Genomic DNA, 15572 nt, shown 5'->3' on the forward strand with positions numbered 1-15572 from the left:
AGTACAGTGAGGAGGGAGTACAGCACCTGCGTACAGTAGGCTTCTCCATATTAAAATAAGAGTGAAAATCATGGTGGCCACAGTATCCACTGCCCTCCTCCCACTGGCTCCTTTTGGGACCCTGAGCACGTGTCCTGACAGCCCATGGTGCCAGAAGGGAGGAGATTCCATACCTTACTTTTAAGCATCTTTAGCACATGACTTGAATACTAGGGAGGAGGGTGGAGGAAAGTATAAGGGGAAAAGTATAAATATAAAGTATAAGGGGGAAAGGGTTTATCTTGAGCATTATAAAGCAACAGCTACATAGGATTAATTGGACAAAGTCTCTTTCAGAGGCTAGAAATACCTATATTTTTAACTGCTTTTTGAGTAGGAAGGTGCTCTGGAAAGGATCTTGGGCAAGAGAGGGAGCCATGGACCAAGAGATATTCTAGTAGAGCTAGGGTAGGACTGGGTACAAGAGGTGCAGGGTCTGGGTAAAAGCCATATTCACATACCGTCTTGCACTGCTGAATGTCATGGTTTCATGGTGATGTTCTGCACTTTTCTTTCTCTTCCTGACCACTTCACTGCAATCAAACAGCCTGAAGGTATTAAAAAGGAGTTGACTCAGAGCTCCCTCGTCTGTGCAAAAGGTAAGGCAAGTTCATTCATTCATTCATTCATTCATTCATTCATTCATTCATTCATTACCGGGAGTTAAGTGGAACTGCTTCACTGTCTTGCAGATCTTGTCCTACAAAGCCAGAGACCCTTCCAGGGGAGGAAAAGATACGTACATGTTGTCCTAGGGTGCTTAGGACACAGGGTCAGGGTGCCAGGCAGAAATTCAGAATTTTCATATACCTTTGGCTCATTGAGCAAGCCTCTGTGGCATTTTCCTTACCCAGACTGAGAACGATAACAGTCAACACTTCTGTAAAACACCCCATAATTTTAACAATTCTTCTTTTCACATTTTCTTATCAGGCACAAAGATTTCTGAACAGGTGTCTCTCAGCTTGCCAAGAAACCTAGTGCAGGGATCAGCCAGAGCTTATTTTTCTGTCATTGGTAAGTTTAGTACTTAAACTGAATGCAAAATGGTGTTTCTCTTGTGCTGCACCAAGTGCCATCATGTATTCACATACAAACCTTATGTAAAGTTGAAGAAATAATTATTACTGATTTTAGAAGGTAAGTTTTCTACTTTGAAAAATGGCAGTGGGATGCAAAATTTGCTCACAATTCTCTCATATCAAGAAGGGACAAAGTGGTTCAATAATTTCCATTTATATTGCATTTCAGATTATACTGCATTAGTATATCCAGTTCAGTGTAGTAAAACAGCTGATTCAGATGAAAAGTAGCATAAGGCAGATCTTTGAAAAAAAATTCTTAATTTCTTGGAAAGAAATCTACAGAACTTTGCTGACTGCATAATTTCAAATTTATCATTTTGCATAATGAAAACATTTGTAAGTCAATAAGTTCCCATAGAATAAAAGTTTCAGGTCCCAACTGACTCTACTAATCTGAAAGTCATTTTTAAGGCTTGAGGGTTCTCTTCAGCGAAAATGTTTTGAGGTTCTGAACTCAGATTGTTTTCTAAACACAGTTGGTTTGGATTCCCATGTCTGTGTGAGGTGTGCTGATGCTGTGCAATCACAGCCTCTGCAGCCTGTCAGCATCCTACCCCACACAACATGTTCACACGTACATGCCAAAACAGGAAGCAGGTTGTAAAGGGCAGGGAAATCCAACCCTTCCAAGAATTCATAGCTGTTCCTCAGAAGCCATGCCAGCCAGTATTGGTGCTCATTTTTTCCTCTCAAATTCTCAGTTTCTCCCAGGTGTCCATCATCTAGATAAGAAATGAAAAATGGGGACAGTTTGGCACTTTTCTTCTGTGATGTGTCTTTGATGATTACTCTACATTAGTCATTGCCCTTGGCTTCATAATAAGAAAGTATAGAGCAATGTATAATGCTGTGTAATAAAAACATGTCTGAACTGGGCTGATTTCTTACATTTTTCACCCTTCAGGAGACATTTTGGGCACAGCCCTGAGGAACATTGATAACCTCCTCCATATGCCCTATGGCTGTGGAGAACAGAACATGGCCTTGTTCACACCCAACATCTATGCCCTGGATTATCTGAATAAGACTGGGCAGCTGACTGAAGAGATTAGAGTCAGGGGTACTGGCTATCTATCCACAGGTAAGAGGTTTTCAGATTCTTCCATCTTCTTCCCCAGGGAAATGCTCACAGGACCAAGCCTGACAGAGTCTAAGAAGCATTTGGACAATGCTATCAGGCAGATGGTGTGATTTTTTGGGGTTCTTTGCATGGTTAACAGGTGGACTTGATGACCATTGTTGGTCCCTTCCAACTCAGAATAAACTGTGATCCTGTGCTATAATATTGTGATTGTTTGCCTTGAACTCTTCAGCTCAACATGGTGAGCACTGATCTCTGAATTCCAGTACCACAATAATTGCACAGGAGCAGGCAATGAGAGCACTCCAAAAGCAGCAGGTCCAGGAGTAAAAGCAGCTGAAATTCATAGTGGTTGGCATTATTCACCAGACATGCATTACCTGATACTAAATCCAAAAGTCTTACTGCTTCAGTTGAACAAACAGCAGAACAAATCCTTTTCTCGAATTAGAAAATGTGTAAATGTGTCTTCCTTATTGTGTTTTCAGGCTACCAGAAACAGCTATCATACAAACACAGGGATGGATCCTACAGCTCCTTTGGGTTACGAGATAGAGAAGGGAGTGTATGGTATGTGATGACATTTTCTATTTCCCTAGAACAGGATCTTTAGGCTTTGAAAAAAGTTCCAAGTATTCCGTGATTCTTATTTTTAATAGACTAAATGAATATAGTTCAATTAATTTGAATCTCCTAGTAAAGGAGAAATTAATAACTGGAAAGTGGGCAACCAAAGGGCAGTATGATGGTGGGAAGCTGGAGCGCATAATGTTCAACAGGGAACTAAAGGATCTGGGTTTGTTTAGATCTGGGTTTTCTTCTTTGTAGAAGAAGATCTGGGTTTTCTTCTTTGTAGAAGAAGAAAATAATGGGAGACCTGAGTAAACTTTTCTGCTGCCTAGGTGGGGACTGTGGAAATACAGTCAGACTCTCGTTGGAGCTGCACAGATTGAGGACAAGAGTTTGTCCTTACTCATGTTTCTACAGAGACAACTCCAAGTGGGTAGAAGGAATAAAAATCTTCCCCAGGAGAAGGCTGTAGCACTGAGATAAATGCCCAGAGAGGATGTGGATATCTCTATCCCTAGAGATTTTCACATGGCTGGACAAAAGACTGAGCAGCCTGACACAGCTCCGAAGCTGGCCTTAGTTTAAGCAGGTGGTTGAACAGGAGACTTCCAAAGGTCCCTTCCAACCTGGTTTGCTTCATAATTCAATTAACTAAGACTAGAAATTGCTAACATCAGTCACCCACCTGTGTCTATACTTTATCACTGCTCTAAAAGAAAGGTTTCAGCACAGTAATGGAGACAGGCCAATTTTTAGTATGAGAATTTAATGGTTTTTATTTACTTAAAACTTAGAAAACACTTTCTTCTTTTACCTCAAACATTATAAAGTTCTTTTTACATCATTTTCTATGCACATCCTGTGCACTGGTGAATGTTCTTGGTCTTGTTCACACCATACCTGCCTTCTGTTTCTGGACCACCTGCAGGCTCACTGCCTTTGTGTACAAGTCCCTGGAGCAAGCCAAGCGCTACATCTACATTGATGACAACGTCCAGTCCCAAACTTTGATCTGGCTGGCAAGCAAGCAGAAGTCAGATGGCTGCTTTGAAAATGCTGGATCACATTTCAACAATGCTTTGAAGGTAACTTAGATAAGTATGGCCACAAAATTCCAGTACTGCTTTCTGGATTTATTTGGATAAGACACAAACTTACTCTTCAGCACACCCTTACTCTTCTTGGTAGTGTTATCTCGTGTCTCTCCTACACAAGCTGGGCATGATTCTTATGTGTGTGCTCTTGATGATGAGGTAAAAACAAGTAGAACTTTCTAAGTCTCAGGTTTTATTTTCCACCACTGCATTTTGTGCTCAGCCACAAGCTATTGTCTGCTTTATAACACACATACAAAAGCCAAGAAGATGCAGTCAATTACTTTGGCTTTATCCTCTGTGAACTTGATTTTTCTTGTTCCTGTGCACACAGGGAGACAGAAGTTACTGCTGATCTGAAATCTAACTGATATATGAACTATGAATTAATTCATATGTTGTTTATTTCTAGGACATTCGTCCTAACCAGTTCTTTGCTTGTTTTTCCTCAGGGTGGAGAAGAAGCTGAATACTCCCTCACAGCCTATGTTGTGGCATCATTGCTGGAGGCTGGACACTCTGCTGCAGTAGGTCTTTGGTGCTGTTAGCCCAGTCAGCCATTTGTCAAACTGCTCAAGTCACAGATCTCACATCAGCTTTCCTTTACAATGAGGAACTCAAATACTCTTTGTTGAACAGTAGTTGATTGTAGACAGTTGTTTTCAGAACCCTGCAGTCTCCTTCAAGTATTTAATGAGTGTTACAATTCAGTTACATATCCAGTGCCTGTGGATTCACTTGAAGCACCCCTGAGGAGTCCAGCTGTTTTAGACAATGGTAGTCTAAGTAGGTGCAAAATCCAGGCTGAATTTGCCCACTCCATCCAAAATCCACTTTGGAATTTTCTCTGAATTTGCCCAGTCCAAAGTTCAAGCTATCCAAATCTTCAGTCTACAAACTCACTTTGTGCATTTAGTTCCAATGGCCATTTCCCTATGCAAACCTTAATAATGGAAGGAAACTATGAGCTGCTGGTTGAAGTACAAGGCATTGGGAAATGAGAGCCAAGTTCTGTTCTCTGTTATATATTTCCTGCATATCCTTGTGACCTTGTTTTATGCCAACTTTGTTCTTTTTATAATGGGGAGGAGGAGAATTGTTCCAAATCTGACAAACACATTCTAGATGTGCTGATTTTTTGAACATCCCTCACACTCGGTTGTATCAGCCATCATCAGGGTACACGAGACCAACAGGATGTAAAACATTGTGCAGAATCAAACAGTTCTAGAGCAACATGAATTTAGTTTCCACTATCTTTGTAAGCAGCTCCAGAACCCAGTGTCACGTCTTTAAGTGAAGCTGCAGAGACACAACATGGTTAGTAATGTGCTGGTGATCCTGAAGAGTTCACAGAGATAGTCAATAAGGCTAAGGTCTGAAGAGTTACCTTGGTAGCTATATCTAGCAAACAAGCAATATCCATTTGAGAGAGCCTGCTTAATCATGAGGTCTCAATGCGCTTTACATAGTTCTGTAAAAATGATCCACATTTTATTGCTAAAGCAACCAAGGGACAAAGGTTTCTCTTTGACAGGCTCATCTCATGAGTCAGGAAAAGAAACAGTGCTCTCTTATTTTGGCCATGCTGCCTCTAAATAAATTTAGAAAGAAGGCAGCATGACTGGAAGGGCATTTTTTACAGGATACACTCTGTAGGCTATTAAACATGCCATGGATCATGTATATTTTTAGCATGAAGAGTCAAAGATTGGAGCTTAAGCAATGATGGAGGTATTTAGAAAGTACTGTGTGGAGACACAAATCCAAGTACCTGACACCCCACTGTGTTTTGCATTACCAGCATCCCGTCGTTCGGAGCGGCATGAACTGTTTGGAGACTGCATTTAACAGTGGGGTCCACAACCTGTACAACCAGGCCCTCCTTGCCTATGTTTATGGCTTAGCTGGCAGAGAGGAAAGACGCCAGTTCTTCCTTGAGCAGCTGGACGGGGCAGCTGTCAGGGCTGGTAAGTGCAGCATGGCCCTGGCAGAGGAAGTGCCATGGACAGCTGATGGAACGGCCTGTTGGATCATGTGAGCTGTTCTGATGCACAGTTTTGTCAGGAATGCTCTCCCTTCCCTTGCTTTTCATGCCTGCTATGCTACTGAATTTATTTCTAGGAGTTTTTCTGTCTGTCTCTTTTGGCGTCACAGAAGTTTGAGCTGTGGCCTGATCTATGAAATTTTGAAATAATTTAGGGGGAGAGAGAGTCCCCTGAATGTCTCAGCCCAAGGTCTTTCAATAGCCCAAGGTCTTCCAAGGTCTTTTCAAGCCCAATCTTTCAATAGAAAGATTGTACCTAATTTTTCAATTAGTTTCCTCTTGTAATGCTGAACAAGCCCACTTTCCTTCGCTACATCATGTGCTCCTGTTTGCAACTACCTTAGCATCCTTCTACTGCACTGCTTTCACTTCAGTCCCTCTTTGTCTTATACAGCCTGCTTTTATTATTCCCTTTCCATCCCTTCCTGTTTTATTTTCCAGCTTGTTAGTAAAACATACTCAGTTCAGGACACCAAGATCTGACAAAATTTGTTTTTTCCATGCTTTTTACACCCACTTCTCTGTTTTCAGGTGGATCTGTTCACTGGCAGAGAGAAAACATACCACCAGCAGAACGTTTCTCTGACTTCTATTCCCGTGCCCCTTCTGCTGAGATTGAAATGACCAGCTATGTGCTCCTGGCTCTGCTCAACAGAACCAAACTCACTCCAGAAGACTTATCTTACATTTCCCGTGTTGTGTACTGGCTTATCAAACAACAGAACCCCTATGGTGGCTTTTCCTCCAGCCAGGTAACAACTGGGTGTGGTAAAAAGAAAATGTCTTGGAGCAGTACAGTCTGCAAGCTGAATCTTGAAAAATGACAAATCTTTCTGACTGCATGTGGATTTGAGTAATACTGGATAACTGGTGCTTTCATGGGTTGCCTTGTCAAAGGTACACCATGATCTGCTTAGCTTTACACATAATTTGATTTTAAGCAGTGACAATTTACCTGAATTCCAAGTTAGCCACAGACAGCAGTCACTGCTGATACAACATTATGCCAGGTCTTGTGCAATACTTAAAATCTGTTGCTCCAGAACCACAGAATCCAGAATGTGTCAGGCTGGAAGGGATCACAGGGGGTCATTTGGTCCAACCTCCCTGCTCAAGCAGGGTCATCCTAGAGCACATAGTGTCCAGACAGCTCTTGAACATCTCCAATGAGGGAGACCCCACAACCTCTCAGGGCAGCCTGTCCCAGTGCTCAGTCACCTGCACAGTCAAGAAGTTCTTCCTCATGTTCAGGTGGAATTTCCTGTGCATCAGTTTCTGCCCATTGCCTCTTCTTCTATCGCTTAGCACAACAAGGAGAGCCTGGATCCATCCTCTGGACACCCTCCCTTCAGATTATTTGTGCGATCTCCTCTCAGTTGTCTCTTTTCAAGGCTGAACAGGCCCAGTTCTGTCAGCGTTTGTAAGAGATGATCCAGTCCTTTAATCATTCTTGTCATGATACTCCTCTGGACCTGCTCCAGGAGTTCCATGTCTCTGCTGTACTGAGGAGCCCAGACTGGACACAGAACTCCAGATACACCTCCCTAGGGCTGAGTAGAGGGGCAGGATCAACTCCCTCCACCTGCTGCCAAAGCCCTTCCTAATGCACCACAGATGGTCTTACTGATCACCAGAGCGCACTGGTGGCTCAGGGACAGCTTTCTGTCCACCAGGACAAGCTCTACAAGAAGTTGTGTCATGTTTCCTTGGCTCTTTGCAAAGCCCTCCTGCATTCATGAGTACTGTCAAGGCATCAGGGAAATAGGAGCTGCGCTAACCTCACACACCATCTTACACCTGAGTATCTAATTGGGGATCCTGTTATTCTTTTCAGGACACTGTGGTTGCTCTCCAAGCTTTAGCCCAGTATGGATATCTCACCTTCTCCAAAAAAAACCTTAATACAGTCCAAGTCCATTTCATGGAGATCCCCAGTAGGATTTTCCAGGTGAACAACAAGAACCGCTTCTTACTGCAGCAGGCATCCTTACCCACTATTCCAGGGAGTTACAGCGTGGAGGTGAATGGCACTGGCTGTGTCTATCTGCAGGTAAGCAAACTGGGAACTCAGCACCACCCTCTGGGAACTAAGCAGGGGGCTCTCCATGCTTTATTCCTCTCCCTATGTCATGCTCTCCCTTATGTCTGTGACCATCCCACACTTTCTCTTTCAGACCACCCTGAGATACAACATCCATTTGCCAAAAAAAGCTGCAGGATTCTCTCTGTCAGTAAGGACAGAAAATGTGTCATGCACAGGCAACTATCCACCAAAGTTTGACCTTGTCCTCTCTGCCAGGTAACTTCCTTTTACTGACCTACCCCCTGCATTCACAGCTTGGTAAAGCATCCAAGAAAGGAAGTAAGTACAGGCAGTTAACTGCTGCTCTGCAGCTGTAGGAAGAAAAATGGGATTACTGGGAGCTAAAAATGTCATCCACTGGTCTCCTTTCCATTTGCAGACCAGACTAACAGAACTTCTCTCTTTTTAGTTACACAGGAAACCGCAACGTCTCCAACATGGCTATTATTGATGTGAAAATGCTCTCAGGATTTGTTCCTGAAGAATCTTCCCTGAAAAAGGTAAAAAATGGGACCAATGTGAATGCTGAAGCCTAAGAACATAGGAAGTTGATAAACACAGTCTCTGATTAGCAAATCTGAGCCCATGGGACTACTGCAAAGTCCCTGGGCATAGCCATCTCTCACATACTCTGGGCTTCAAACTTGTAGCTGTTTATGTGTTGAAGACTAATCTGTTAGGAGTTGCCAAATCCAGGAGATTAGCCCAGGAGAACTAAGACTTCATATTCCCAGGTCCAACCAACAGCAAAGTTCATTCCCAATAAGCAGACATACACACTACACACATATAGCCCCTCGTGGTAGCTGGCCTCAGGCACTCAGCCAGCCCAGCAGCTGTCCCTGGACCCTTGCTCTGTTGAGTTGCTGGCACCTGGACATGTGCCTCCTTCAAGGCCTGAGCCCCACTTTAGTGCTTGGAACTGAGGTCCCCATCACCATGCATGCATGCTGAGGGCCTCTATAAGCATTCTTAACATGCAGCAGGTGAGCTGGGGTCCTCTGGTTTCACAGTGATGTCAAACAGACACATACACGCAGAGGCATGCAAATAAGTCTCCACTAGCTGCTCCAGACCGATGTCCATCTCCAAGACTGTGTGGTTTCTCCAGAAATAGGCTTGGACACTCTGGTGCCTTTGGTAGCTATGTGCTCCTGGCACATAGATCTTGGATCCTCTGGTGTCTCCAACATTAGGGTCAGGTTTATGCCTGACTCAGGAGCTGGCTGCTGTTCCAGTTTGTCTCTGGTGAGCACACGCTGACGTACGTACCCCTGTCACTACAAGCCTGCAGTCTGGTGTCTCAGGATGCTGGCACCCCAGGCACACTGTCCCTGTGATCTCTGATCCTCTCTTCAGGGACTTGCACTCCCTGCACACATGTTCACATGGAATAGAGAGCCTTTCACCCTTGAAAAGTGCTAGGAACAGAGATTAATAAGAAGGCAGGAGGGGCTGTGGTGACCAGGTGCAGGGCAGACAAGTGTGTTTGGCCACCAACCTGTTCATGTGCAATTGGCCTCTTTTATCTCATTTTCCACCCTTTTTCCTTCCAATTGGATTTTATCTCTCTCTTTGTTACTTCTGGTTCTTCCCCTAAACATCCCATAAAAACTCTTTCTTGAGTCCCTCTTTCTTGAATAATCCCATATTCAGCCCCATGGGCTGCAGGCAGCATTCCCCTTCAGTCTGCAAGGTGATCCCAGGATACTCTGCTGCTGACTCACCTGGTGGCTCTCACACTCTGATTCTGCCCTGGTCACTGCCCTGTGGGAGCCCCAAGGGGGATGGTCAGAGTGCTCCAGTGGCTCTGCTCAGGATACTGGGGTTTCCCTGTGCTCTTAGTGTCCGTGTGCATGAGTCTGTAGTCATACAGCCTGACAGAATCTATGTGAGAAATACTTCTGCCATAGTTAAAATGCTTCAATTGGCATTTTGCATTATTATCCCTTTGGCAAGGGTTATTTCTTCCTCTACAGTACAGTTTAACAAACAATCAAAAAAAGGAGGTCCTTTTTTGATCCTCCTCCTTTACTATCCAGAAATTTGATTATGATGATGACAATTCTGGGGACAACACTGATAAGCAACTAGTTTAGGTTCCTAATACAATTTAAGTTCACAATAGATGAGTTACCTTCAAGTCATGACCTGTAATTTTCAAGCAGATAAAAAGAAGAATTAAATTCTTGGTAGAATCTGCTCATACCTTGTGTATTTATAATCATTCAGTGTTTAGGCCTGAATTTTTTTGGCTAGAACTGTATGAAATTAATATATTTTCTTTGGAAGATTTTTGGGGTTGAGATGCTATTCTGTTGGCATCCTATTCCTCTTCATATACACTTCAAGAAAAAAAGTTTTAAAGTTTTTTAAAGTTTGGAATACTTTATGTTTGTATGTTTTGATATTAAAATAATTTTGTTCACATACTTTTCTAAATGTTTTTAAACTTTTATTTGAAACATACAATGGACTAGCAAGCAAGTCAGCTTGAGCTGCAGAAATGAATTGTAAATTCGCTTTGAAATGAGAGAATTCTTAGGTTGATGATGAAAGTCACAAGTACCAAAGCTGGCTGGTGGAACTGTTCACCACTGTCACTGGTCTGCACGCATCAGGTTATGAAAACACTCAACCTGCATTTCTTTTTTTGGCGACTAGATGGCGGGGTGGCATAAAAGGAGCACAGCAGCCGCTTTAAACCCATTTTGCTGTGGAATCAGTGTGTCTCCTTGGCGAGTCTCCCGTGCTAACATTGCTGTGTTTTGCCTTATTTAAAGCTTCGGTTCGAGAATTCCATTGTGGATCGTGTAGACATCAAGAACAACCACATACTCTTCTACCTTCAGAAGGTAAGTTTGGGAGGTTTCCCTTCAGTTTAATAAAACTGGAAGTTTAAAACAGGCTGCCAGATAAACAAAAAATCTTATTAATAGCATATTAACAATACCAGTGCCTTAAAGATGTAAAAGTACTTCACTCAATCCAGTATCACAGGGGATAATGGAGATTTGTGATCAAAGTAATTAAAGGGAGAAAAGTAGGGAGAAGATTCTTAGGGGTACTGAAGGTGATTTTAGTTGGGAAAAAGCAAGGAAAGAAACTAACAGCAATTTTCTATTACAGCATGAATGCTGATGTGCTGAAAACCACACAAACAGGGAATTAGGTTGGGATAATTGGCAATGGAAATAGGAGGAGGAGAAAAGAAAAGAGTGCACAATTTTAGCAGCAAAACATATTTAGCAACAGCTTTTAAACAACTATCTGATTTAACATCAAGTTTACAAACTGGAGGGAGCTGTAGAATAGCACATTGTGACCCAGTCTGATGCAGAAATTAATCTGTTCAACCTTAGCCTCAGGGATAGTTATGAAAAAGTTCTGATGCATCTTCTTGTCTTGCAATTTCCAGGTCTCCCAGAAGGAAATCAGCTTCTCCTTTGGTGTGGAGCAAAGCCTGCCTGTCTCAGACATCAAACCAGTGCCTGTGCATATCTATGATTACTATGAAACAGGTAGGTGACCCAGCAGGCCTCGGTAAAACCTGTGACAAAGGAGGGACAAGGAGAAACCCATTTAGCAATTCTGCTGGTTTTGATTATTAGACTGCAAAGGTTTTGCAGAGCATAAACAGTTCCTGCCCTCCCGTGTTTACATTTCTTGCTTCATTTCAACACAAAGCAGTTAAGAAACTGATATTTGAGAGCTTCTTTCTTACAAAACACATATAAAAAGACATGTGGTTCCACTTTCACTCAACAGTTTGGACATGATGGTTAAAATCAATAACTCAAAGGCAGCACTGTTCCTGACTTCCCTGAACTGCATTAGCTATTTTTTTCACTAATATCATCATTGTAGGCTTCAGCAAAAAGATCTTCCTTAGTGGAATTTAAATACTTAAGTAGGAATGACTATCTCATTTAACAAAAGAGGAGTTTAAGTAACTAGAACTAGAAAAATAAGTGCCTGACCACCTTTCCTGAACTGAATCCTAGCAGATTAGCAGCAGCAGGAGCAGCAGAGCATTGACCCTGGAGTGCATTCACTGCCACCTGATCCATGTCTTGCATGGTGACAGCAATGATGTGTCCTGACAAACATGGTCAGAGTGCCCTGGTCTCTGACTATGCAGCCCTGAAACTGAGTGCCTTGACAACTGGAAGTCTACCACAAAATTTATCAAATGTCTTCTGTTTTGTAGCATGTTAATGGCAGATGCAGATAGACTGGGGTCAGAACGATTTCGCACTCTTTTACAAATGTTTTCTTCCTTCCTTCTTTCCAGATGAATATGCCCTCTCAGAGTACAACACTCCCTGCTCCCCGTCTTCCAACTGAAATCAGATGTGTGCCAGAAGAGGTAATGATTCAGAAAGTATCAGGCAAGCAGCTGTAGAACAAGTAGAGGATAAGAGACTTGGTTTTTTTCTGGGAGCACAATGAAAAACATGTAGAATAATGAGAAATATGCAAATCCCATATTGCTGTAGATCAGAATGACCCATTCTGGCCCACACTTCAAAAAGAACTGGGGTCAGTGTGGATTAGAAACTGCTTTAAATAAAATGCTTTTCTTGACAAGGGAGATACTGTGCAATTGTTGACTCTGACCATCCATCTTGTTTTGAAACTTATGACATATTCCAGTGGGAGATTTGTGTAAAAGTACTAATTTGAAATGTGTATTCTGTGCCATAGGTTCCTCTTAAGAAATCCTAATCCTGGAGAATAATATGCTGCTGCTGCTGCTGCTGCTTCTATAGTTTTTACTTGTTTTGGTCTTTCAATTATCCAGAAGGAAAATCCTGAAGAAGTTACTTTGATCCTCAGCTTTTTCAGCAATTGAACAGGATCACATACAGGAAGACAACTTGTACAAGTTTTGCCTCTATCTAGAAAGAAATGTTTTCTTCAGATTAGCATTTCATATTTTACTGCCCTTTGTAATAAAACATTCTGATTGGCAATGGTATTTATCCCAGCCTCCACTCCTTGGTCTATCCAGAACTGGATGAACACAGGAACCTCTGTGACAGGGGGAAGTCATGACAGAGACCCTCAGGCTCAGTGTGATCCCAGAAAGATGCAAAATAAATTTGGAAGCTGTGGGAGAACATAAATCTTGGTTTGGAAGGACCTGGAGAGGTCACCAACTGCAGCCTCCTGTTCTAAGAGCTGCCCAACAGAAACTAACCAGCAGAAGGGTGTTCAGCTTGAGAGTGGCACTGGGGTCCAGCAAAAAAAGCAGAATTCAGCCACACCAGGACCTAGAAAACCTTGGGAAGCAGCTAGAGAGTTGCTCTAAACATATGAGGGATTTGACATAGGAACCTAAAGCTGTTTGTGAATTTAGGTTCTGGCTGATGTGAGCTAAGTGCCTTAGCACCCTTGAGAACCTGGCCCCATGCCCTGATTCTCTCAGCTCTCTAATACCACCTGGCATGTGAAAGCATCAGGCACAGAGCAGTTTTTCATCTGGTAGCACTGTGCATGCAGGTGAGCCTGAAGGAGCACTTCAATGCATAAAACAACATTTATGATCACACATATGCCATCTATATTTCTCCTTAGGACATACAGAAATATGGGAATGGAGTTCTCTGCTGTTTTTTTCTCTTTCTTTCTTCTTTTTTTTTTTTTTTTTTAAGTTGCATATAAGCTTGGTTTACTGAGAAAAGAGATTATTTTCTTCCCTGACAATTCCGGTGGAATTTCTACCTTGTGAAAAAAATAATGACATTTTGAGAAAAAAAATATTGTGAGGTGAGTGGCTTTCAAGTCTTTTAATTCTGCTCAAAACATTAAGTTTCTATCCCTAGCATTTCTCTTCCCATCAGAAGCCACCCCTGGGCACAACCTTTGACCCAAGAAAGTCACACTGAAAGCAATGTTTTCATGTTTGCATGAGACCTGTGGTGACTTTTGCTACAGACAGACACATGCTGAGAAGTAAGTTATGACTCTGAAGATGTTAAGGGGCCAACTGACCCCAAACTCCCCCTTGCTCTCCCATCCCTGTCAGCAAAAAAGATTGTGTGAGCTTCAAGAGGGGTCAGTCAGGCTACTTCAATCCACCTTCCTCAGCTGTGTAAACTCAGCCTGCTGCTAAACAAAAGCCTTTGTTTAATGCCATTCCAGTGAATGGCCAACTGCAAGCCTGGTCAGATGGAAACTGATATGAAATGCAGATGCTTTCAAAAGCACAGCATTTAAATTTTACTACAAATTTCCAAAACACTGGGCTGAGAGCGAGTGCATGGAACAATGCCAGCAGTACCTAGCAAAATCTGCATTTTACAGCCTTCTTTTAGCTCTTTAACACTTTTAACTGCAGTGCAACTAGTGACCCAATTTTTTTTCTCATGGAGCTTGCATCATGTGACACTGTTGCTTCACAAATTCAGTTTGCTTAACCTCAGTGCAAGTCAGATGAAAGACGTAACAATTGAAAGGAGCTTTAGATACTGACCTTGTAGGACCATGTGAATCAATCAGAAAATGGCAAGGCTCATATCCCATCTCCAAAAATGGCAAATGCATTTACACTCAGTTTTCTTTGATTGCTATAGTAAGAAAGATGCTCTAGAACTCTAGAATTACCATGAATCAATCTTCCCTTTGACTTTCAGTGTGCAGAAAGGTGCAGTTCCTACGGGACCCATCTGCTGTAGCCCATGGGAATGTGCCAGGACAAGCTCTGGAAGTTTTTCCCAGAGTTACAAGCTGCCAGGACTCTGACACTGTTTTATGAAACAGCAAAGCACTCCTGCTATGAGAAACTATGAGTTACACTAGGCATGGATGTGATGCTCCAGTCACTCCCTCCTTTCCACACAGTGCTCTCCAACAGACAGTTTTGCCTAGTGCTGGTCATTTATGGGTCAATAACAATAATAAAACCTAGTTCTTCAAAAGAGGACAGTCAGGACTTTCTCTTATTCCCTATTTGGCTGAGGCCAGCTTGTTTGCCCTGAAACATCTTGGAAACCTCAGCTGTTTAGGAAGATAATAAAAGTTTAAAAAGACAGACGAGTCTTCATCAAGGACACATCCTCCAGCTTGTTCTGTACAGTGCTCAGCAGTTCAATATATAGCTGCAGAATATATTTTCACTGGAGACAAAGGAAAAATAGCCTTTATGTGAGGGGAATGAATCAAAAAACTTTTCAGGCCTAAGGTCAGGGGTTGAAGGCACAAACAGGCTCTCCCTGGGGGGCGTCCTTAAAGTAGTGCAATTAATATATCAGGTAACACAAGAGTATTGTTTTGCTGCCAAGTAGATAATAATAACAGATAAAGGGAGAGAAAGCTGCAGGCTCTGAATAGCATTTGCACGCCTCCCATAATGTGTCTGGAACAAGTTCAATTTCTGGGATGTCGCAGCGGAAAGAAAAATTCTTTGTAACAACAGAAAAATGGATTTAAAAGCAAGATGTTGGTCAATGGCAAAAAGATCAAAGTACTCGAAAAGAGACTGAGCCTCCAACATTTAGTGTTATCAGCCAGTTGTGAGAGACTCCTAACCCCAAGCTCTCTTTCCCATTCAAGTCCTAGCAGCATCATG

General features: G+C 42.4%; 1 protein-coding gene and 1 long non-coding RNA gene across 6 annotated transcripts in view; one reads left to right on the forward strand and one right to left on the reverse strand.

Moving 5' to 3' along the window:
* Positions 1 to 12980, forward strand: part of LOC129132251 (ovostatin-like) — a 29112-nt gene extending 16132 nt beyond the window's left edge. The window contains exons 22-36 of the mRNA XM_054651293.2: positions 587 to 638; positions 973 to 1056; positions 2029 to 2205; positions 2694 to 2775; positions 3704 to 3860; positions 4322 to 4396; positions 5674 to 5839; positions 6448 to 6668; positions 7751 to 7966; positions 8091 to 8215; positions 8409 to 8499; positions 10783 to 10854; positions 11418 to 11520; positions 12294 to 12368; positions 12707 to 12980. Of these exons, the coding sequence (XP_054507268.2) occupies positions 587 to 638; positions 973 to 1056; positions 2029 to 2205; positions 2694 to 2775; positions 3704 to 3860; positions 4322 to 4396; positions 5674 to 5839; positions 6448 to 6668; positions 7751 to 7966; positions 8091 to 8215; positions 8409 to 8499; positions 10783 to 10854; positions 11418 to 11520; positions 12294 to 12346 (1674 nt within the window). The 3' untranslated portion in view covers positions 12347 to 12368; positions 12707 to 12980. The remainder of the gene's footprint in view (positions 1 to 586; positions 639 to 972; positions 1057 to 2028; positions 2206 to 2693; positions 2776 to 3703; positions 3861 to 4321; positions 4397 to 5673; positions 5840 to 6447; positions 6669 to 7750; positions 7967 to 8090; positions 8216 to 8408; positions 8500 to 10782; positions 10855 to 11417; positions 11521 to 12293; positions 12369 to 12706) is intronic.
* LOC129132260 (uncharacterized) overlaps positions 11414 to 15572 on the reverse strand; it is a 43896-nt gene continuing 39737 nt past the window's right edge. For 2 of the 5 annotated variants that reach the window (XR_013180997.1, XR_013181001.1), the window contains one exon: positions 11414 to 11549. This is a non-coding gene — a long non-coding RNA (uncharacterized LOC129132260). The remainder of the gene's footprint in view (positions 11550 to 15572) is intronic. The other 3 variants (XR_013181003.1, XR_013180998.1, XR_013180994.1) reach the window with 3 other exon arrangements.

This window comes from Agelaius phoeniceus, chromosome 2 (assembly GCF_051311805.1).
Source record: "Agelaius phoeniceus isolate bAgePho1 chromosome 2, bAgePho1.hap1, whole genome shotgun sequence".
Taxonomy (NCBI): domain Eukaryota; kingdom Metazoa; phylum Chordata; class Aves; order Passeriformes; family Icteridae; genus Agelaius; species Agelaius phoeniceus.